General features: G+C 43.7%; 1 protein-coding gene across 7 annotated transcripts in view; it reads right to left on the bottom strand.

Annotated features, from left to right (window-relative positions):
• ERBIN (erbb2 interacting protein) overlaps nucleotides 1-24,589 on the bottom strand; it is a 151,482-nt gene that overhangs the window by 95,825 nt on the left and 31,068 nt on the right. For all 7 annotated transcript variants that reach the window (XM_019532159.1, XM_019532165.1, XM_019532163.1 and 4 more), the window contains 2 exons: nucleotides 23,017-23,214; nucleotides 9,031-9,148 (listed from right to left, as the gene is read on the bottom strand). In XM_019532159.1, coding sequence (XP_019387704.1) covers nucleotides 9,031-9,148; nucleotides 23,017-23,205 — 307 coding nt within the window. In that variant the 5' untranslated portion in view covers nucleotides 23,206-23,214. The remainder of the gene's footprint in view (nucleotides 1-9,030; nucleotides 9,149-23,016; nucleotides 23,215-24,589) is intronic.

The following is a 24,589-nucleotide window of genomic DNA, read 5'->3' as shown; positions in this document are numbered from 1 at the left end:
GCTGTACAAGAGAGAAGAAATCTAGAAAAAAGCAAAGAAAGCCTCATGCTAGTAACATATGGCTCCAGCACTCATTTGAGGTCTTCTTAATACATTCAGGCAAAAACATCCCCCAAATATACACGATTAATCTAGTTAAGTATCTGCTTCAATTAGCTTTGGTAAATCAAAATTCAGTTTTCTGATGTAGCTACAAAATTAATCTGAAAAAATATCAAAATAAATCACTGCTTTAAAATGCATAGTTGTGTACCTTCTAAAAATGAAGCCTACATCTACCTCTGAGTTGTAATAATATGTATTAAGGTTATAGCAAACAACAAGAATGCATTTTTTTTGCAAAAAACAATGATTAAATCAAGGCTTCCTAATCAATGGTTTAAATCACAATTTAAACTGATTTAAATCAAACTCACCCTGAAATACAGTCCAATTTACTAGTAGATACAAAATGCTTCTGCACTGACACACATCAGCAAAGGGTCTGACTGTATGCATACTTGGCCATACAGCAGCAAAACTACCTCAAGTAAATTCATACTAATTCAATAAGAATGAAGAGTAACAAAAACTCAAGCGGTGCTCGTAGGCTGACTGAAGTAAGTCAGGAATTAAATTATGCTGTACCTGGTGATTTATTTGGTACTCTGACATAGGGATACACATATGCAGTAGTACCCTTTGGAAGATTATTTTAGAACAGTGTTTCTCAACCTGTGGGTTGCAACACAAAAGCAGGTCTCAAGAAAATATGAAAGGATCATGAACAAACTTTAAAAATGGATTCTCCTTTAAAGGAGAAAAACTTGGGCAACCATGGCTTTTCCCTTGCAGGCTGGCAGAGTTCCACCTGGAGGGCCTGGAGGGCAGCAGGTCACGAGTGAGGGGCACTGGGTTGGGACTGGTCACTGATGTTTACAAATGGATCCTGGTACAAAAAAGGTTGAGAACCACTGTTCTAGAATATGTGAACGTTGCAATCTGGTTACCTGATTAGAAAGTGTGAGCATGTGTAGTTGAATTGATACGAGTGGTGGGAAACCAGGTCCCCCCTTCTGAGAAGAAGTGATGCAACAGGTTTGACTGACAGGTGAATGCTGCAATTTGGGTCGATGATTGAAGATATGAATGAGGGATGGATGGCAACTGATGACTGGATGACACAGGGTGGCATGAGATGAGGCGAGTGAGAGTGTGGGCATCTGGGAGAGCGTGTGGGTTCACATCTCTGTGGGAGCATGGCTACACTGGTCACTTTGGCTAATAATAAATCTTGCTCACCACTCCTTTCTGAGCTTGACGGAGTAGGGGATCACTTCCTCTCTAATACTGGGTTCAAATCAAATCAGGTCCAACAATGCCTGTTTCATTTAAAAAAAGATTCTCCTAGTATACAGTACTGATTGTTATCTGCTAAAGGAACCCTATTGGTTTTATTTAGTATTTCAGTACAGATAAGTGCTATCACTCATAAGAGCATGAAGCCTCATAAAAGTGAATACAACAGAAATGCAGAGTGAAACAATATTTTTATTTTGTCTACTGTATAAGTATTATAGATTCTGATTATTATTTTAGGAGTCAATTAAAGGGCAGTTCCCAATATGTTGGGCTTCAGAACCTCTGATTATCAGGCAATTGGAAGCAATATTTATCAATTAATTGCACAAAAGACTCAGGATGCCTACTTCCCTTCAGCTGTAGTCATCTCAGCCTTGCTCTATTAACTCATCTTTGATCTTTACTTCTAACAAGAAAACAAACCTAAAAAGAAGGATAAAAAGGAAAAAAATGAGCACAATACACAGGAAGGAAAGAAACCAAGACAGAAGAAATACAGAGAAACAAGAAGAACAAGGTCAAGATAGAGCAATAAACAAAAGGAACCATTTCTCTGATTTTTCTTCTGTCCTTAGTGCTCTGAATTCCAAGCAGCTCTCTTCAACTGGGAGGGAAGCTCCCCACCTAACCAGAGATCAAGCCAAGAGAAGTCAAGTGCTCCCACTCCCTACCACCATACATTTTGCTTCCATTGGCTTATGACATCTACTGGGCACGTTACATGACTCTTCCCGCACCATGTCCATCTTATGGGTGTGGAGACCATGATATCTGCTCAATTTCTTTGGTGGACATCTGGTCCTCCACGAGCAACTGGCTCTAACATTATAAATCAGAAGTGCAGTTCAAATTCCACTCTAGATAAGCTCTTCTTCAAGACTCCTGCTTGCTATATTCACTTATAGTACATATTATTGGACTCACCCCAACCTAGCATCTAAATGTGCTTTGTCCCACAGCTCCCTCAGGACCATCTGCAGGGCAAGGGAAACACCCTGGCTTGGTCATGGTGAGCCCCATTGGTTCACTATGTCCTAGCACTCTGGCTCAGCTAATGGGGTCCCCTGAGCCTGGCATCCTGAAAACCGCTGCAAAGCTACACTGTGTGGCTCTCAGTCTGCTGACAGGACAGTGTGTGTTGGGGGGGAGGGAGGGGGTGGCTCTGCACCCAAAGCCATGAGGTGCATCCCCATGCAGGGCTACATCACATGGCTGTCAACTAGCCCCACCACACAGCTGACACTGGCAACCCTGTGTTTAATTGCAATGGAAACCAACAGAAACCAGTAAGAAACTATCTAGATCCTCTAGGAATAAAGATTTTTTTAAAGCCAAACTCTACCCCCAGTCACCATGTTGTGTTTCCATGAATAAGAAGTTGGGTCTTTGATGCACCTTAGAATAGAAAATGTATGCGCAGTATTCTTCCCTTAGCTATGGCCTAATTAATAACAAGGTTGTAAAAACTCACAAACTTACAAATCACCAGTACAAATTTGAGGCACAAATGAGAGTGCTTTCTTGTCATTAAGGACTGCAAGCCAGTTGTACTGCTACTAACAGTGGTCTGAATGTTAGGACAGTTAAATATGGTAGACAGTACTTTCAAAATTAATTTGTGTTGAATTAACTTTTCTATTAAAAGCAATGATTTCCCCTCCCCCATTAGCTTCACTGGGAGATCAATGCTGATTATTACTGGAAACAAAATTTGACTGTATTATGAATGCTGCATCTTTGTTGCTCCTTCTTATACTGCCTGTTAGGGAACTGAGATCTTTGATTTTTCTGATGAATCTGCTATCAGTTTCATATATGGATTGAGCAGTTTATCCCCCCCCCCCCCCTAGATATCATAACTTGGCTTAAAGGTTTTTAGCCCGAGGTTGTGACTTCCAGTTGTGGAGCCACATGTTGGCAAACTACCACATTGCAGCCTATGAGGCTAGCTGAGTACTGGAAGACATCCAAAGATGCATTAAAATCCAAAGTCCAGCACTTGAGAACATTTTGTTAAATAATGCAAATTAAATGCTCTTCTGAACTTTAGTAGTACTGTCAAAAATGTTCAAGACATGATAGTACTAACGCCGATAAAACCAAGATACAGACAAAATTCTAATGGTAGCTGAAGAAGCATCAGAATTTTTTTTTGCCATTCATTCAATCCTACCCCAACTGTAGGGTCCATTAGCAACATGCTCTCTCCAGCCCCACCAACATGGGAAGTGTAGCCTCTGACTAGAGATGACTTGATAGCAACAAGCTGAGGAGAACTCAGATACAATTTGTATCGATTGATACTATAGCTCCATTTAGCCATGCTACTTGAGCTTCCACTCCTCCTTTGTAAGTTTTCAATAAAAGGAAAATTTGTAGAAATATAAGCTTGCTTCGAACCAATGGAGCAGTACTGCTGTGGGGTCTCCCCTCCTCTATTCAATTTGTTTTCCTCCTTTTCACTTATGAGGATTTCCTCTGGAAGCAAATATAAAGTAGCTGCTTCTTTAAACAAAATGTGCAAACTCTCAGTAGGAATGATTGTTCTAAACTCCTCTTCTTTCTGACTTGGATTGGAAGCTGAAAGCTGTGAAGCGTATTATAACTGATGCCACTTGTGGTAAATAGATTTCATTTTGCACCCTTTCAAGTGCCTCTTACACCGGTCCTTTCAAAGGTGACCAGAGGCTCTTTTACTTCCTTTCATGCTCTCTCCTTGCTGACAGATGAAATCTGTCAATTAGGATCTAGCTAACAGTCAAGTTTCAGCATATGTAATAGAAAAGGAGTTGAATCAGAAGTCCTTCCAGCAGACTCTCTTTGGTCTGCTCTTTGGCAGTCTGCTGTCACAAAAGCTGCTATCAGAGTGGCTACACAGGAAACTTCTCCAGCCCTTTGATGTTGTCCTTCTACTGGCATATCTCCCCAAAGAAGAAGAAAAGTGGAAGCTGCCATCACATGGACCAGAGAAAAACAATGGGGGCTGAGATGCTGGTGATGCTTCCTAGGACCTATTCTGTTCAAAGGAAGGAAACTACCCAAAAAACCATCCTTGATTAATTGTTTAAAATGCAAGGTACTACTTTGAAGTGCTTAGCTTCTCATTGCATCTGTATGGGTATGGAGGTATGGGGGGTAGCATAGATCCTCTAGAATCCCAGTGTTCTGCCCTCCCCCCTGCTCTTTCACTGAAGAGGAAGGGAGAACTGGGTGAGCAATCAGACAGGTTGCCTGACAGCCTGCCAGACGGGACCAGAAGCCAGCAGCTAGACAGATGCACAGGGCACTGCAGACATCACATGCCCAGGCACTCAGGGACTACAGACAGACTGTTCTGCTCCTGTCAAGGGGTAAGGGTGCAGTGGAGCTACAGGTCACTGAAACCTACCTGCAGCACTCCCATGCTGCTGTGGTGGTGATTTTAAAGTGTTCCAGCGAAGGGCATGACAACAAAGGATGTATGCAAGTCTGGCAGCTGAAACACTATGTTGTTGAAACATTTCCAAGCTTGTTATATTTAGAAACATTTCAAATGTTGCATCTGTCTGCATCCCAACACTTCAATAAAAGGTCCTGTGAGGGTCCTCTCTCACTATTCAACAGTTCAACTTTTCTGAAGTTCAGCTGTCAGAACTCTTTCCAATATCTCCAACTTAAGACCTTCTAAGGTACATACATCCTCAGCTTCACAAATTCATCCCACTTGTCAAAACTTTTTACAGGAAATGCTATCCACCCTCTAAAGTCCCCAACAACAACATTTTGAATATGCAAATTAAAATACAGGATACATACTTGTTAATTAAGTAGCTAAGTCATCAGTTTATCCAGAAATTCTTTTGCAGAGATTAATCACCTAGTTTTATCCAAGTCAGTAAAACTGGCTACAGACTCATATTTGTGAACTTACACAAGTAGAAAAACTAAAAAGAATGGGAAGCTGAGCCAGATTCACTCCTAACCTGAGAGAGGGGTACAGAAATGGACTGCAGTTCGTCCAGAGGAGGCTTTGGGATAAAAAGGGAAGAACAGAATTGTCTCATTTCCATAGTTGTGGATAAGGAAGATGAAAAGTGAAAATGATTCGCTCCATTTCTTTAAAAAGTATTAAAAACAGCTTCAAATTTATCAGACACTGGAATAAACTCCAGTACCTATTACCTCATAAGCCAGGATGAGTCAAGACAAACTCCTGGAGAAGGGGGAGGAGGCGTAACCTAAGATAAAAAGCAATTTTTAAAATTGTAGGATGATTTGGGTAGGGATGGGACCTGAAGATTTCAGGTTCTGACAAATGACTGAAAAAATAAAATCAGGCTTATGATAGAAAGCCACCTACAACATGGTTACAAATTTTTCCCATGGGACACTAAAATTAAAAAATAAAGCTGCTTCATAGTTTATTCACAAACCAAATTATACAGCTACTGCCTCCTTAAAATACTTTATCTGCCTTGAATAAAGAAATATTCTTTGAGTAGATTTTTGACTAAAGGTTACATTATTTTGGATGGATAACTCTCTACAACTGGTAACTTATCAGTTGTCTACTTGTACGCAAGTAATTTGCCAGCACCCAAACAAAGAAAAGCTTTTGCTGCTTTCAAATTCCACTTAAAAACAACTTCTATGTTAGAAATAATTAATCCTTTCAACAGTACAGTCTATGACAGAAAAACACTTCTTTTAACTAACTTAATCATTTGTCATAGTGAAAGTGTTTAAGGACCGTCTCATTTAGAAAATACTATTATATATTTGTACCAGGAGCACAGAAACAACAATCAAGTTATTCTACATTCATAAATGCCATATTCATTTTTTAAAAACATATACACATAGTATTAAGCTGGTCATAATGGACAATGAAGGATAGTGCAACATCTCAGCAGCTGGATTTTTTTTTAGAAAGAGGAACCTTTTCTAATTTTTTTGTATCAATGCTGGATTTAAGCATTTCATCTTAATGGAAGTAATATACTGAATGCAAATCAGAGTGTTGCAAAATAACTAGCTAAAGTATACAGAATATTATTTAATGTGATTTAACTGAAATTTAGATCTCTTCTTTTCTTAGAACTTTGGACTTTTGCATTAGAGAAATATGCAAAGAAAGGACACCATATATTGACCAAGAGGTCTACAACTGCCACAGCTTTTAACTACAACAACCTATCTCTGTATCAACAGCTTATCAGGACCACTGTTCATTTTTTTTGTTCAAACTCCAATTTAGACCTCTTCTTTAGGAGATACTTTAAATACCTCATAAGCTTTCTTTCTATCCACTCTTGAAAAGGTTAACACCTGAATGCAGGGAACTTGCACAATAGATCAAAAAGATTCTGGAAATTGTGCTTTTGAGAGCAGAATCCAGGAAACAGTAGAAAGAATAGTCTACTCAACCATAATAAGAGGCCTCAGAGTTGAACATTTTTCCAGGAACAATTCTCTTCTCGGAACAGCATGTGCATGACAATTCTCTTGACTATATGGCAAAGCTTTGCCTTTGAATGTGTTGTTAAGAGTTTGTAAATAAAACTATTAATCAAAGCACAGAAAACCTTCAAGATTTTAGCACTCTCCATCTCCCTGTTTGTTTTGTTTTGATTTTTAAACTGTAGGCTGTATCAGAAGCTTATTACAGCAAACTCTGTTAGTCTGCAATAAGTCCCCCTGCATTCATGTGAATGAAAGCGGTAATAAAACTTAAATAGGGAATGTTGCATCTTAGCCCCTACCAAAACACTAAACATTGTTCCTCAATTGTTCTGACTGGGCCCACCATGCTTGAATACACTCATAGTTGCACAGAACTACCAATTTGCCAAAAAGCACCACTAAAAAACTAATATATTTTAAAACAAAACACAGGCAAATAAGAGTCAAATGCAAAGCAGCAGCAAATGTCCAATTTTCATTTGGAATGAGTTATTTAATACTGTAAGATTAAATGCACTAGGTAAAAGAAACTATTTATACTGAAGTTCAGGAAAAGAAAGCCATAGCTGAAACATTATACAATAAAGGCAACAACAATAAATGTAAGCCAACAAAAAAAATTGGGTCCAGTGTCTCAAGAAGTCACCAAACATGTTTACATGAGTGGAAAAAAAAAGGGGGGGGGGGAAGGAGCAGATAGCGCAATGCTGTCCTTCATAACTCACTCAAGTGAAATGCAGAATTAGTCCTGAAAGTCAGAGATAAAATTACATCACTGTAGGCATTTTATGTCCACATCTCGCCACATGGCAGCTGTCTGCTCAAGACAAACTAGCTTGCCACCACCCAGTGTAGGGAATAGCACCTACTCCATGCAGCTACCCAAAAGAGCCAGTTCCCTGACCACCCCCCTATGATGTGAACAGGTTTTGTAAACAGATATACTGTATTTACCCAAATCCAAGATGACTTCCAATTTAAAGACACACCCCAAGTCTCCTAATAATTAGATAATAAACATAGAGAAATTATAAATTACTTATAAATTTCCATGTACAGAATCTAATTTTAGGACAGTCATCCTAAAATATGCCCTCCCCCACCATGGCCATGAAGCAAGCAATGGCAGGACAGCATGTGGCTGGAGGATGCGAGGGGAAGCCAGGGACCAGTGGCAGGGAGTCAAGTGGCCTAACCCCTGCTTCTTGCCACCTGTCCTTCCCCCCCTGCCAAGTGCATGCATGCCCCATGCCTACCCCCAACAGCATTTATACTCTCTGCTGCCTGCTCCCCCATACCTGAACCCTCTGGTACCTGTTATCCCCCCGACCCCAGAGGCTGCAGGCCAGGTGGTGGAGGGACGGTGGAGAGATGGGGAAGGGGTCAAACACATTGTAGCTGCTTACATTGCTTTTCTCTAATTTAAGATAAGGAACTCCACACACACATGCTGAATAGTTAGGAAACCAGTGCATGAGCCCTGGGCAACCACTTCAGTGGCACAAACACAGTAGCCACCATCTCTGGCTCAGACCCTTGTAGTCAGGGCCATTCCTTGGGGGGAGGAGGAGGGAGAAATTGGGGCAACTGCCCTGGGCTCCACACTTTGGGGAGCCCCGCATAGCTGGATGGAGCGGCCGCGACAACTCCGCACTGCCACTACCGGTTTCACATCCAGCCGCTTGCTCCCACCCCGCCCGCACCAATAGTGGGGGAGGTTCTTTGCATCCAGGATGCGTGGGATTGGGACAGGGGCAGGGCCCCAGCCCCCACACAGGCTGATTTGCCCTGGGTCCTACACCCTGCTCAGGTCTGCTCTGCTGGTATTTATGCCTGTACCTAATGTCCTAATCTTACAAATTATATACATGGGACACAGCTCAACTTTTTTACTTATAGGGTTAAAATCAAAACCTCGTACACCTCTTTACATATCCATTGTTATCAGTGAATCTGAGCATGTGATTAAGTTTTTTTTGTAGAGTAGGATTTCATTCTACCATATTACTTTTTCTGTACCAAATTTCAAAGAGATAAATCAACCACTTGGCCAGGTATAAAAATCAATACCTCATGTATTCTAAAATTATATTTTTTCATTAAGCAGATTTGATACACACTTAGGTTAGTGATCTAAATCTTAAAACAAACAGCTGTTTTCTGATAATGATAATTTAATCTGTAAATCTATACATTCATAGTAGCTTGCCTTTTAGTTCATTCAAAGTAATAAGAAGAATAACTTACCATTCTTGCTGACATCCAGTTCCCTGAGATTAATGAGATTTGCAATGGATGCTGGCAAAGTGGTTAGATCATTGTCTGGCAAACTCAGCTTGTGCAGACACTGACAGTTAAAAAGTTGCTATTGAAACAAAAAAAAGAAATAAGTGAATGTGACCTTTTAGGAGTTAGTTTATAAGAGCATATATTTGTATTATAGTATACAACATTACATAGGTGTGTGCCTTTTGTTTTTATTCATTTTCTGAAATTTCTGAAGAGCCAATGAGAAATACAGGACACCAACAAATTTCAATTACAACTTAATATATTAAACCAATTGTTTATTTAAAGTCAATTAAAATTTAGCATGTTCATCAACATGGGTTCATTAGAGGCAGGTCCTGTCAGATCAACCTGGTGGCCTTTTATGACCAGGTCACAAAAGCCTTGGACGCAGGTGTTGCAGTAGACGTAGTCTTCCTGGACTTTAGGAAGGCCTTTGACACTCTCTCTCACCCCATCCTCATTAAAAAATTAGGCTTCTGTGGTGTTGATGCCTACACAGTCAGATGGGTCACTAGTTGGCTGGAGGGCTGTACCCAGAGAGTGGTGGTGGACAGGTCATTTTCAACCTGGAGGGATGTGGGCAGTGGGGTCTCCCAGGGCTCGGTCCTCAGGCCCACACTGTTCAACACTTTCATCAGTGACTTGGACGAGGGGATGAAAAGCACCTTATTCAAGTTCGCAGATGACACTAAGATATGGAGAGAAGTGGGCACACTGGAGGAGAGGGACAGGCTACAACTAGATCTCCACAGGTTACAGAAGTGGGCGGATGAGAATAGGATGGTTTCAATACGAACGAGTGCAAGGTGTTGCACCTGGCAAGGAAGGACCAGCAGCACACCTACAGGCTGGGGAACTCCCTTCTCGTCAGCACAGAGGCAGAGAAGGATCTTGGAATCACTACTGATTCCAAGATGAACATGAGCCACCAATGTGGGGATGCAGTCAGGAAGGCTAACCACACTTTGTCATGCATACATAGATGCATAATGAGCAGGTCCAAGGTGATCCTCCCCCTCTACGCGACCTTGGTCAGGCCGTAGTTGAAGTACTACATCCAGTTCAGGGTGCTGGACTTCAAGAGGGACGTGGACAGCATCAAGAGGGTCCAGAGGAGGGCCACTCGCATTATTAGGGGGCAGCAGGGCAGAGGATCTATGAGGAGAAGCTACAAGACCCGAACCTGTTCAGCCTCCACAAGAGAAGGATGAGAAGGGATCTTGTGGCTGTCTACAAACTGGCCAAGGGGGACCAGCAGGCAATGGGAGAGTCTATGTCCCCCGAGCACCACAAGAGGTAACAAAGAACAACAGCCATAAGTTGACAGAGTAGATTCAGGCTAGATATCAGGAGGCACTATTTTGCTGTCAGGGCAGCTAGCAGCTGGAACCAACTTCCATGGGAAGTGGTGCTCGCCCCTACCCTGGGGTTCTTCAAAAGGAGGCTAGAAAGCCACCTAGCTGGGGTCATTTGACTCCAGCATCCTTTCCTGCCCATGGTGGGGGGTTGAACTAAATGATCTGCTTAGGTCCCTTCCATCCCTACCAACTATGAAACTATAAAGTTTAATTTGCAAAGATAAGCTGTTATACTGGATCGTACTGTTATTGGTTATTATATTGTACAGTATTATATGCTACTGCCCCCACTACAGAAAGAATGTAAACAAGTTGGAGAGTCCAGCAGAGGGCAATAGAAATGGTTTGGGGGCTGAGGCACATGACTACTGAGGGAATGGGACTTATTTAGTCTGGAGAAGAGGAGACTGGGAGGGGATTTAATAGCAGCCTTCAACTACCTGAAGGGTGGTTCCAAAGAGGATGGAGCTAGACCAGGGGCAGGAAAAATACTGCTTGTGGGCTGGATTCAGCTCACCTGTCAATTTCATCTGGCCCTTGGGCACCCACCAACTAACTGTACACCACCCAGCTCATGCACCTAGCTCCTACCCTTGTTGGTAGAAGGGCCCAGCCCAGACAACACACAGCTTCTGGGCAGGGTTGCTGCTGCCACTGCTGCAGCCACTAGGGGACCTGCTCAGCTTCCATGGCATCCAGGTTGCTCCAGGCACCAGGTAGGGAAGCAACAGGGGCGGGGGAGAGGGACCTGCAGCTGGGTGGCAGCACAAAGTGTCAAGCTGGGGCTGGCGGCAGGGGACAGGAGGAGTGAGGAGCTCGGCTGGGCAGGGTGTGGCTGTGAGGGAGTGTGTGTGTGGGGGGGTGCAGGGATCCCCCTCATTCCCCCCCAGCACACAAGCCCCCACCAACAATGGCAGCAGCACACAGCAGGTGTTCATGGCCCATGCAGGCACTGTTGCCCAGTGGTGCACAGCTCCAGCCAGCGCTGCACATGGTGGCAAAGAGCACAACCTGGCCAGCCCACCTCTATCACACAGGGCTCCCTACAGTGCACATGCAGCTCCCAGTACTTGCATGCCAATGGAGGAAATCCCGCACGACGGAGCCAGCTGCCTTCTCCACTTCCTGCTGTGCAGGTCTCGGGACTGTGCCAGAAATAGCAGGGAAACCAGTCCCTGCACTCTGCTTCCTGGTAGAGTCCCAGGACCTGCATAGCAGGGAGCAGCAAAGGAAGTTGGCTTCATCATGTGGGGCTTCCCCTACTGGTGTGCAAGTGCCAGAAGCTGCACGTGTACTGCAGTGAGCCCCACATCGTAGAAGCAGGCTGGCTTGGCTGCACTCCTTGTCACCCTGTGAAGTACTATTTGGGGCCATGCACTGCTGGGCGGCAGCACCTGCGTGGGCCACAAGAGCCCCAAGCATCTTCTATCTGCTGCCTAGTGCTGCTCCTGCCACCGCTGGCAGGGACTATGCGCCTTGGGGAGGGAGTAGGTGGGGGTCCCCACATCCCACACACACCCTACAAACATCACACCTCCCAAACACTTGCTCCCACAAGCCCCCACATATACACACACCCCTAACATACCCTATTGCTCCTGCACACACACAGCCACACCCCCTCACCACACACACATCCCCCAACCACACCCCACACATAGTATGCAAACGTTAAGACATTTTTTAGATATTATGCAATTACCTTTATATACAGTATGCAAACACAAATCATGACAAAAATATTTTTTGTAATAAAATGAAAATAAGTTATAGCACATGTTTGCCTTTTGGCATATAATTTCCATTTTTTTCTGGTTCCAAGATGGCAACCCCCCCCTCCCAAAAGGAGAACTTTCAGCCGGGAAAGGGAGAGGTAGCAAAGATCAGGGGTTAAGAGACAGGACTTCCAATCCCAAAATGGCAACCAGGGGGCAGTGCTACCCTTGAGGCCCTCAACAGCTCACCATAACTCTGTAAGCAGCCCTCCAGCTGAAATAATTGCCCACCTTCAAGCTAGACGGTTCTCAGTGGTAGCAGGTAGAAGAACAAGGAGCAATGTTCTCAAGTTGAAGCAAAGCAAGTTTAGGTTAGATATTAAGAGATACTCTCTCACCAGGAGGACAGTAAAGCACTGGAACAGGTTATCCAAAGAGGTTATGGAATCTCCACCCTAGGGGGCTCTGAAGACCAAGCCAAATGAAGCCTTAGCTGGGATGATCTACTTGGGGATGGTCTTGCTTCGAGCAAGGGGTTGGACTGCACCTCCTGAGCAGTGGCAATGCATAGGGGGTGTACGAGGGTACGTGTGTACCCCCTGACAGCTGTGCTTGCTGCTTAGGCGATGGGCAGGGTGGAGGGGGCAGGCGGGAACAACAGTGCCCCCCCTGCAAGCAATGGCCTATCACTGCAGCCACTTTCGGGAGCAGCAGCAGTGATTGGCCAGTGCTTGCTCCCAGAAGTGCCGGCGGGGGATTCCCACCCCAGTCCCCAGGATCAGCCGTGGGGGGACTCCCCCAGTCAGCAGGACTGGTTGCAGGGGGGGCACGTGCCCCCCTGACTAAGGCAGCATGCTTTTGAGGCAAATTCAACCCTAATTTTCTGTGATGATTCTATGACTGTACTACTGGTAAAGTACTAATACTCTATGAACATCAATGAAAGAAAGAAAACCCTTTCTCTAAATATGGGTTGGAAGAGGGCCAACCAAACGTAAAACCACCACCACACACAGACAAGGTGCAACCAAAGCTTAAGATAATACCGATACGATTTGCCCTATCAACTTATATAACAAGCAATGGTCACGGCACTTCAGCTGTCACAACACTGTTAGCTACGATAGTCTAAACGGTCCATCTTTACCCTTGCCTTATACCCGACCTCTGACTGAATCAGAGATGCATACGCTTTCATGAGCAGAAGATGACTTCATGAGATGCTACCATCCCTGATTCAGTTAGTCTGTAAGGTACATCTACACCCTACCTTGCTCCCAACACTGTGAAAGTGTTGTAAGTATCACCACAAGGAGAATTTTAAAGAGGAATCTGAAGGACAAGGTGAAATCATAGGTGTTTAGTGATCTATTCCCACATACAGAGTCATACAGTCATAGAGAAGTAGGGCTGGAAAGGACCTCCAGAGGTCATCTAGTCCAACCACCTCCCTGATGCAGGATCATTCCTATCCAAATCATCCCATACAAACCATAATCTAAACTTTACATTAGACTGCTCTCAACCCTGACACAGCATAAACCTAACACCCTAACCTGCCACAGGTAAAGCAGGGGAACCACAGCTGTCAATGTCCTACTCTCATAAAATAGTGTCAATTTAGGCTCAAGAGGTCTGGGCAGAGCCCCACCCCCCCCGGCTACAGAGGAAGGCAAAAGCCCCCATAGTCCATACCAATCTGACTGTGCAGTAAAATTCCTTCCTGACCCCAAGTATGGCAAGCAGTTGGACCCTGAGTGGAGCCAGGAGCCTCCAGGTTTGCTCTTAGTAGAAGAATCAGCACACACCACCGCTGAAGTTCCCAGCCTTAGCTGTAGCCAACACCCAATGCTGCTGAGGAGGCTTAAACACCCTGACACAACAGACAAAGGAGGGTGGATGGGAAAGCAACCAGCAAAGCCCAGAAACATGGAAAATACCTATGGCAGAAAACAGGCATAGGTACTGTTCCTGACCAGTGGCTCTCCAACCTTCCTGACAGATCATTCCTGACCAGTGGCTGTCCAACCTCTTCTTGAACACCTTCAATAATGGAAAGTCCACAGCTTCCCTAAGCAGTCTATTCCACTGCCTCACTATTCACACAGTTAATAAGTTTTTCCAGATAGCCAATCTAAGTTTACTTTGCTGCAACTTCAAGTCCTTGGTTTGTATCCTCCTCTCTGCAGCAAAAGAGAAACGGTGCTTTTCCTCCTCTTTATGGCAGCCCTTCCAGTATTTGAAGGCTGCTATCATGTCCCTTCTTACACAACTTTTTCACAAGCTGAACATGCCTAGCTCCTTCAGCTTCTCCTTGTATGATTTACCATCCCAGCCCTTGATCATCTTTGTCGCATGCCTCTGGACACTCTTCGACTTCTCCATGTCCTTTTTAAAATGTGGTGCCCAGAACTGCACACAGTACTCCCAATGAGGTCTAACCAGTGCTGAGTAGAACAGCACTATCATCTCCCATGTCTTGCACCTAATGCTTCTACTGATGCAGCCCAAAACCACATTTGTCTTCTTTTGCAGCTGCATCACACTGCAGACTTTTATTGAGTCTGTGGTCATTGAAGATTCCCAAGTCCTTTTCCACAGAGCTGTCATCCAGCCATGTGTCCTCCATTTTGTATTTGTGGTTTTGATTATTCCTTCTGAGATGTAGCACCTTGCATTTTTCTGTTGGCAATTTGGTCCTGTTAGCTCTAGCCCGACATTCCAATCTGCCAAGATCCTTCTGAATTGTTCTCGCATCCTCCAATATGCTCAAATTCTTCTTAGTTTTGTGTTGTCCACAAAATTACTCAGGAAGCTTTCTGTACCAGCGTTCAGGTCATTAATAAGCATGTTGAACATCACTGGGCCCAGGAGAGACCCCTGTGGGACTCCACTCAAAATATCCTGCCATTCTGATACAGACCCGGTAAATAATTATGAGAAGGTCACACAGGACCTGATAAAATGCCTTACTGGAGTCCAGATACACTACGCCTACAGCATTCCCTTCATCCACTCATTTAGTTGCTTTGTCAAAGAATGAGACCATGTTTGTTTGACACTGTTTTTCATAAATACATGATGGCTGCTTGTGATCAGCCTTTCCTCCACCAGATGCTTGCAAATGTCTTCCAGTAACCTCCCAGGTATGGAGGTGAGGCTTACCAGCCTGTGGTTCCCTAGGTTCGCCTCCTTGCTTTATTTGAAAATAAGCACTACACTGGCCCTTTTCCAGTCCTCTGGTATCTGGCCTGTCTCTTAACTTCATGAAGATCATTGCAAAGGATTCAGAGATCTCCTCTGATAGTTTCTTCAGGAGCCCTGCCAACTTTAATTCATTCAGACCCAGCAAAAAAACTCTTTGACCATCTCTTGTTATCTCCCCTCCCTTAGTTTGCCCCTTCCTTATTATGATAATTTCTATTTGGTGTCTGGCAATTCAATTTTTTCGTGAAGGCAGAGGCAAAGTAGCTGTTGAGTAGCTCTGCCTTCTTTGCATCTTCAGTTAGGAGTTCCCTCTGGCTTGTTAACAGAAGACCCAGACTTCTTGGTTCTTCTTTTCTAGCCAACATGCTTACAGAACCTCTTCTTGTCCTTAATCTCCTTTGCCAGGCAGGTGCACCTCATTCTTTATCTTTGCCTTCCTGATTTTGTCCCTGAAGGTTCTTGCTATTTTCTTGTACACCTTCCTTGGTGACCTGCCCATTCTTCCACTGCCTGTATGTGTTCCTTTTGCATCCAAGGCTTTTTAGAAACTCCTTGGGCAACCACATTGGACTCTCATCATTCTTCTTGTGCTTCCATCATGTCAGAACTGTTTCTTGTTGGGCTTACTGTGTCCCTTAGAAGCTCCCAGCCCTCCCACACGCCTTTATCCTTCAATCTGTCCTCCCATACCACCGTGCCTATTAGCTCCTTGAGTCAGATGAAATCCATCTTTTTCAAATCTAGCATTGTGGCAGTATCATTGGTGCCTATGTGGATAAGCAGGAAGGGACAGTGGTCTGAAGAATGGAGTAGCTTTGACAGGCTTTTGGTGACGTTCTGAATTCAAGCTTCAAGCAGGCAGCACACCTCCTAAGCATCCAAAACAGGATGAGAACTTGGTGCCCAAGTTCATGCTCCTATGCACAGCACGTGTGCATGCATGCATGCATGAGGACACACACCAACACAGACACACTCCTGATCCCTGGCTCTCTCCTCAGGTGAGCTCCCCAGGCAAATTCTTCCTCTGTTTGCTGCCCTCTGTTTACTGCTCCTATGGTTCACTTTTTATAAGGTTGCGTAGGCTAGCTTTACCCCTCAATTACCTAAACCAGTCCAATCCAGAGCAAGCCCCGTCACTCAGTCACTCCAGGAGGGGAAGAATAAAAAGAGACTAGGGGGTGGGGGAGAAGGGACAATGACACATGACAACCCAAACACACACCAGGTACCAGGCAAACACTTTAGCAGCAATCAGCCACCCCAAGTCACAAGCACAGAGGAAAAACCTCTTCATGAGGGCTAACATGGGATAAAGCAAAACAACATTGGTTGGAAAAGTGTAAAGTTGGGCATCAAGACTGGTATTATTTATGGAACAGAAACAATTGTCCAGACAGACAGGGATAGGCCATGAATAATAATTCCTGCTAGGATATGCTTGGAAAAATCTAAATCCAGGGATTGGTAAACCTTTTGTCCCACAGGCAGGAGCCAGGTGTTATACATCTCCACGCCCTGTTCCCAACTCAAGCCACCGGCTCTTACCCTCAGACACTCTGCCCCTCTGCATCATAGGTAAGCACAAGCACAATAGTAGTAGAAGGCCTGCAGAGGGGATGGGCAGCTTGATTCCCAATTCCCCATGCTGGGTTAGACATTCCCAAGGGCTTGCAGGCCAGATCCAGCATAGGCCAGAGATTGCTGACCCTCTGATCAAGTCCAGCAATATACATCGTGTATGGAAAGTTGGTTTGAGTTTTACATAACTATTTACCAATTATCTAATTTGTATTTTCCTTCCCTCATTTATGTTCACTAGAATTCTGGAAAACCAAGAAAGCATTAAGAATGCAGGAAAACTTTATCAGATGTACTCTCAATTTTAGATAATGCCTCTACTATATAGTAAAGGGCTGCTTCAGCTTTAGAAAATGTAGTTAATCTAAGACTCAAAAATAGGAGGATGACTTAAGAAGCCTAGCTCCACCCCTGAAAAGCTAAACACACAAGGCCTTTTCAGCTTGGAACATGTGTTCTCATTCTGGAGTTTTCCATTACCTGGAAGCAGAGAAGTTATACAACTACAAGGGAAGTTTTGTCATTCAGGTTACTTCTGGGGCTACACGACAAAAACAGACAAACAGATAAAAAGGATTTTTTTTAAACGCTCCCAAGTCTTTCTCCTTCACAATATTTAATTTAAATCTTTGATTCACAGTTCACATCAGCAGGATCAATATTGGATACCAAAACTGTGTTCAGTATTCTATGTTCTAAAATGGATGTTGAATTTGAAAAGCAAAGAAAAGAAAAGCACAAAATGAGTGGGTAATGTTTCAGAGGGAGACATTTAAGAGTTCAACCTGTTCAACTTAAAAAAACACCCAGAACAGTGACAAAGTACACTCCAAGAATGTACATTCCTAAAGAGAAAATATAAGGCACTAAGGGTTCTTCAAGACATCACCTTGAACAGAAAAAGCATTATAGAGCCAGTGACAGGAAGCTGAAGAACAGTGGTTTTTTAAAACCACGAGGGAGATTAGCCATGAGAACAAACAAGCCAAGGAAGTAACAAATTCTCCATCACATGATTTTGTCACAAATCAAGACCGGATGCCCTCATGGAAGATATGTTTCATCAAATAAGTTTATTCAACTCAACTTTGGGTGAAATCAGATAGCCTGTAACAGACAAGAGGTCATACTAAATAAAGTTAAAGTTATTTTAGACCGTCCCTTCTGGTCTTGAGCTATAGAAACCTAAAGAAAAGGCAAGTGTGTGTGTGACAGGGCCCTTTTCCATATTTTAGGACTTGTAAAACTCCAAGGTATTAGAGCACTCTCGGTTTCCAAAGTAGACAGACAGGTTCTTCACCTGTAGGACTTCCAGATGGAGTCTTTATAGCTATCCCTCTATACGAAGATGATGTCTACCAGGATAAATTATTGGTGAGCTTTAAGACGGCTGAAGAGTCCAATCTATGCTCTGCAAGTTTCTCCACAGATATAACAGGTGGTGCTGGGGGGAGGGAGGGGGGGGTGCACAGCTGTTGGCCAGCATGTTGTAAGATTTCCTTCCTCCTCTGCTGTTTCTCAGCTTCCTTGGCAAGATGGCTCTCTTCAAAGTGCACTATAGCTTGCTATCTGGTGCAGCACCATTGAGACCTGTTATCAGCCAGCACTTCCCAGTTTGTAAGGTTGATGCCAACCTTCTTAAGGTATGCTTACAGCAGGTTTGTCCAACATACAGCCTGCAGGCTGCCATGCAGCCCTCCAAGCTTTTTTCTGAGGCCTGAGGTGCTACAATGGGAAACGAAAGTAAACACTGTACTTTCGTTTCAGGGGGGAAAGAGGGGTGATGTGATACCGCTTCCTGTGAGGTCTTTGAAGATGGCTTGCTGCCCCACTGTGTGATAAAAAGTTCATGATCCAGCCCCACATTCAAAAAGATTGGATGCTCCTGGATTACAGGGTGTCCTTGTAATGCTTCCTCTGTACCCCATGGATCCTCTTACCATGACTAAGTTGAGACAAAAGGACTTGCTTCAGGAGACAAGTATCAGCCATCCACACACAGTGGCCAGCCCAGCAGAATTTATGTTTCATGATCTTCACCTCAATGCTGCTTACATTAGCTGCAGAGCAGATGCTGGCATTTGTGCAGTAGTCTTCCTGTCTACTGCGAAGGATCTTCCTGAGGCATCACTGATGGAACCATTCCAGGTGCTTAAGATGGCTTTGTTATGTCACCTACATCTCACACCTGTAGAAGAGTGTGGGGATAGTCACTGCATCGTAGATCAGGATCTTAGTTTCCATCTGCAGATGTCAGTTGGCAAAGACATGGCAAAGCAGCTTTCCAAAGGATATGCTGGCACAGAAAATCCTGTTTGATTTCTACATCAAGATTGACCGACTGGGAGAGGTGGCTGCCAAGATATGGGAAGTGCTCAACATTTTTCAGGAGTTCTTCACCAATAGTGATTTGTGGCGTAGGGGGGCAGTTTGTGCTGGGACAGCCTGATGGAGCACCTTTGCCTTCCCAGTATTAAAGGGAGAGTCCCAGGCTATGACTGGCACCTAAAAAGGTCAAAGACAGACTGCAGATCCATCTCAGTGTGCATGAGGATAATAGTCATCGCCATACCGAAGGTTGACAATGCCAATCGTGGTAACTTTTGTTTTGTTGTGAAGGCGCTGCAGGTTGAAAAGCTGACCAACCCCAATTCTAGGAGGAAGGCAGTCGCAGATGAGAATCAAAATTACAGCAAGATAGAGAAAATGGCTGGGGTGACGGTGCATCCTTTCTTGACACCAGTATGGATGGTAAATGGGTCCATCCATTGCAAAGGACTGTAGTGGTTGTCAGTAGCCTGAGAATCCTGATGAACTCCAATGGACAACCAAACCTAGCCTAAACTTTCCATAAGGCTTCACAATTGACGGAGTCAAAGGCCTTGGTTGGATAAATGAATGCCATAAACAGCTTCTGATGTTGTTCTCTACACTTCTCCTGGATCTGTCATGCAAGAAAAATCATGTTGGTGGTACCCCACAATGGCCTAAAGCCACACTGGAATTCTGGAAGGACATCTTCAGCAAGGGGGACCTTCCTGGCAACAGGCAGTATCTTGGTAGTTCCCACACACTGACTACTTCCCTTTCTTGAAGATGGCCACAATGTTGGCATTCTTTGAGTCAGGTGAAGCTTCCTTGTTAACCCATATTTTGATGAGAAGTTGGTGAAATTTTTGCGCTAGTGCTGTTCCACCAGCTTTGAAGACCTTTGCAGAAATGTCATCTGGTCCTGGTGCTTGTTGTTCTTGGTCTGAGTGATGGCACACCAGACCTCCTTGAAGGATGGGGGATCAGCAAGAGATTATATTACTGCGTGTTGAGGGATGGACTTGATGGTGGCAGATAAGACCTCAGGTTCATAGCTGAGTAGAATCTTGAAGCGCTCCTTCTGGCATTGTTTCACGGATACATTACGTGTGAGAAGGGTAGAGCCATCCTTAGTTTGCCAGGTGTTTGGGCCACTGGAACGTGGCCCATAAATGGCTTTTATTGCTTGGAAGAAGCTTCTCATGTCCAGCTGGAGTATAACTATCAATTGTTTACAGATTCTATGCAGCAAGAGCAGCTCATATAAAAGGAACTTAAATTTCAAGTCACTTTCTTAAAAAGCAATGTTAGATTTACTACTTAAAAAAAAAAAAATTAATATTCAGTGCAACAATTTATTAAGTCTTTGCATTACCTTTAACAGGATGTATGTATTAGGACCCCATGAACAAGTTAAAGCCAGATGAAAAGTCTCACTGATATGTGCAAAAGGCTTTTTAATCAAAAAGGTATGAAACCAATCAGCCACATGAGAGCAGGAAAATACTTTTTGGGAGGATGCAGATAAATATCAGAAGTTTCAGACCACAAAATATATTTGATAAAATGTCCACTGGTAATATATAAATAGCACTACTAAAAGTTTAAGGGTGGATTCCCAAGGCAGACTTTCAAAGGCACTTAACAGTGAGATTTTCAAAAGTAGCTTAACTCTGCTTCCCCACTTCAGGCCAATGCTTTTAATGAACTATAAACTACTGTCTTTTTCCAGGTAAATCAGAAATTTAACTTCCTCATTAGCTTATGCCACTTGGACTTTCAATGATTAAATGCCATTAATCTATAGAATAGAATCAACCTTTCAACAGAGCATTTCACAAATGATAACTTTGTCGTGTGGTAATGAACACTTCTTACCTACTCACAAGATACTAAGCTCTCTCAAAGAGAATATGCTTGATAGTCACAATCTACCATGAGTGTTTGTACCTTTAAGAATTCTCTCTGAAACTTCATTATAAAATGACAGCATTGTCAGATCTGACCTTTGAAGACACACTCCAGACTATACACCTAAATTGCCAAACCAACATTCCAGCTCTTCAATTCCAAATCTGTCAAATAACTAGAAATACTTTCAAAATAATTTCTGTGGACACGTACAAGAGTAAATATAATGACTTGAAGAAAATGAGTGATTTGTAATAACCTATAATAATGCCTATAATAGCACAAGGCAGTGCTGTGCAGACATACCAGAGCTGGCTTATTCTGAGTTAGTTCAGGAAACTGCACTGCACTGTGTAAATGTATCTAAAGCACATGCTAAGAAAGTAAGGCTAATTAATGAAGAGAATGCTGCACTAACAGAGCTATCCTGCTTCTAGTACCCAAGTAAAAACACCCATCACATTATTACCACTGTGCCTTATAGATATATCTTCAGATTGCAGGTGTATATTCAGAGAAGAGAAAATTGAATATAGCATAAGAGATTAAAAGAAACAAAGCAACATAATCATCTCCAGTATCACATTTAGAAGGTTAAAACAACAAGCTAAATAAAATAAGCATGTCACATGCTAGTGTCCTCATGTAATACCACATACTTTTATAAATACTGACCTGCCGATAAAATAAAGCAATAGGGTTACTATAGAAAATTAACAGGGTTAAGAGTATGGGTGCACTGATAAAGATTTTCTTGGCCAACACTGATGGCCGATTATTAACGAGCCACATTGGCTGACACCAATCCAATAGCTGATTTACAGGAATGCAGCTCAGCACCATGGAGAGCAGTGTCTGGGTGGTAAGTCTGTGTGGGAAAGGGGCGTTGGGGGAGGAAAGGAGCATGGTGGGGAGGGACACAGATTAAGGCCCTGACAGTGAGGGGGGAGTGGGGCTGGGGCTGCCCAGCCAAAGTGATGGATGCGACCCCAGGGCCAGAAACAGAAAAGAGCTGCAGGCAGCTCATCCAGGGAGCACTGAGGGATGGGTGGCTCCCTTGCTGCTGCATGCACTCCTGGGGGAGGCATAGGGGGCATGTGCCCCTCAGATTTGTGTGCAGGGTGAGGGTGGGCTGCCAGTTTGGGGCTGCGCCGGCCTCTTCCCAACAGTAGGCTGGGCCAGGGCTGCACTCAGGGTAAGTGGGAACAGGGCAGGAGGCGGCAGTGGCACTAGAAGGGGTGGCTACAGTGAATTGTGCAATAGCTATAGCCCACCTCATAGCCACCCCACCCAGTGCCGCCGCCACCACCCACCCTGCCCCTGGCCTGCTCCAAGCACAGCTGGGGCCCAATCCCCAATCGGAAAGAGGCCTGTACAGCCCCTGGCCCTGAGCCCGCAGTCCATCTTTGCCTCGCACAAACGCAAGGGGAACATGTCCTCTGTGGCTCTTCCAAGACTGCACAGTGGCAGAGAGCTGCCCCCCTCCCTACTCACTGTGGATGAGCCGCCTGTGGGCCCACCCTATTTCTGACTCTAGGGTTGCATCCACCTCCTTGACTGGGCAGTACCTGCCCCTGTCTGATCCCTCCCTCACCATGAGGGCCTCAATCTCCAAGCTCGACACCCCCCACTTTCTGGCCAGACTGTGCTCTCCAAGCTGCTGGGCTGTAATCCTGGTCATACACATTCTGCGGCTGTGCACATGCATGCAGCATTTATTGGTGACATTAGTGGCTACATTGACCAAAAAAAGTAGATAGTGAATAATGTTAATTTTCCTTTTATCAGTGCTACCAACATATCAGTGCACCTCTAGTTAAGATACATCTTACAAAATAAACAATACATTATAAACCTACCTTTGGAAGCTCTTCAATCTGATTAGCATCTAAATAGAGCTCTTCCAAGGTCTTTTCAAAGGTAAAAATCTCCTTAGGCACCTGTTCCAGGCTGCAGTGAGAGTAATCAAGTGTAGTAACAGTTTCTTCTTCCCCACGCAGACAGCGGCATGGCACCAGCCGCACAAACAAGTTCCGCTTTGTCGTCATTTTCAGGCACTGCAAAGGAAAATAGAGGGGTTTATGCATTATAAATTACTTTACCGTTTGAAAAAAATGCTTTATGAATTCAAGTGTTATTAACCCAACAACTTACGTAATGCACTAAAAACAAGAGGGGAAAAAACAATGCTTTCGTTAAAAGCATGGAAAGTGTGTTCAGCACAAAGTTAAATATTTCAAGGGCTGCAGAGTACTGACAAGTTCTACTTAAATCCATGGTTACAGTGGGTGATGAGCAATTCTGAAGAATCAGGCCCTAGATTTTTATATAATCTTTTTCTACTCTTTAAAAAAGTTATCAGAATTTTTGCTTTATATTGTGAAGTTTCACTATTAAAAGGGGCATTACATTTCAGTTACCAGAAAACATAACAACGGAGTTTGAAAATTTAAATTACATTTAAAAGCAGAAGGTAGCATGGCAGAACAGCAGTTAAGATCAATTTATAGAAACCATGTTATGACACCACCTCAACAAAAAAAAAAAAAAAAAGAGCTTTTTAGAAATAAGGTTTAAAAGGTACTTAATCACAGAAAGCTCAAGAAAATTCTACATTTCCATCTAGTCTGGAAAATTTTATATATAAATACCTGTGAACTTTTGTCATGCTCCCTGAAAAACATTCTATGCTAAAAAATTTTATTGGAAAAGAAGGAACCCATTTTTTTGGAAGCACAAAAAGTAGCTGAATTCAATGACCCAACTTAATGGACTTGTAGTTAGGGATGCACTGATAAAGATTTTTTGGGCTGATACTGATGGCCAATTATTAACGAGCCAACGTCCGATTATTAATGACCTGGAATACTTTGTCCAGTTTTGGGCCCCCCACTTCAGGAGGAATGTGGAAAAGCATGGGAGAGTCCAGAGAAGAGCCACTTATATGATCCAATGCCTGGAGGACAGGCCATATGAGAAGCTGAGGGATTTGACTCTTCAGTCCGGAAAAAAGAAGGCTCAGGGGTGACTTGGTAGCAGCCTATAATTATATAAGAGGGTTACATCAAGACCTGGGAGAACAGCTGTTCACCAGAGCTCCCCAAGGGGATAACAAGGTCTAATGGCCACAAACTCCAGGAAGGCTGATTTAGACTAGACACAAAGAAAAAGTTCTTTACAGTGCATGTGTCCAGGGTCTGGAACAGACTCCCCCCAGAGATGGTACAAGCGCCTATTTTAGCCTCTTTCAAAAAACTTATGGATATTTTTCTTGCTGCCCATGGCGGGGAGGCTTAGTTCAATCTCACAAGGACCCTTCCAGCCCCTAATGTCTATGAAATCTATAAAATATTGGTGGATACCAATCCGATTGCTGATATGCAAGCCTGGCAATTTGGAGAGCAGCATGCAGCTAATAAGTCTGTGGGGGGG

This window comes from Crocodylus porosus, unplaced genomic scaffold (genome assembly GCF_001723895.1).
Source record: "Crocodylus porosus isolate Cpor-Errol unplaced genomic scaffold, CroPor_comp1, whole genome shotgun sequence".
NCBI lineage: Eukaryota > Metazoa > Chordata > Crocodylia > Crocodylidae > Crocodylus > Crocodylus porosus.
Note: the sequence above shows the minus strand (reverse complement) of the source record. Positions and strands in the feature narration are given on the sequence as shown.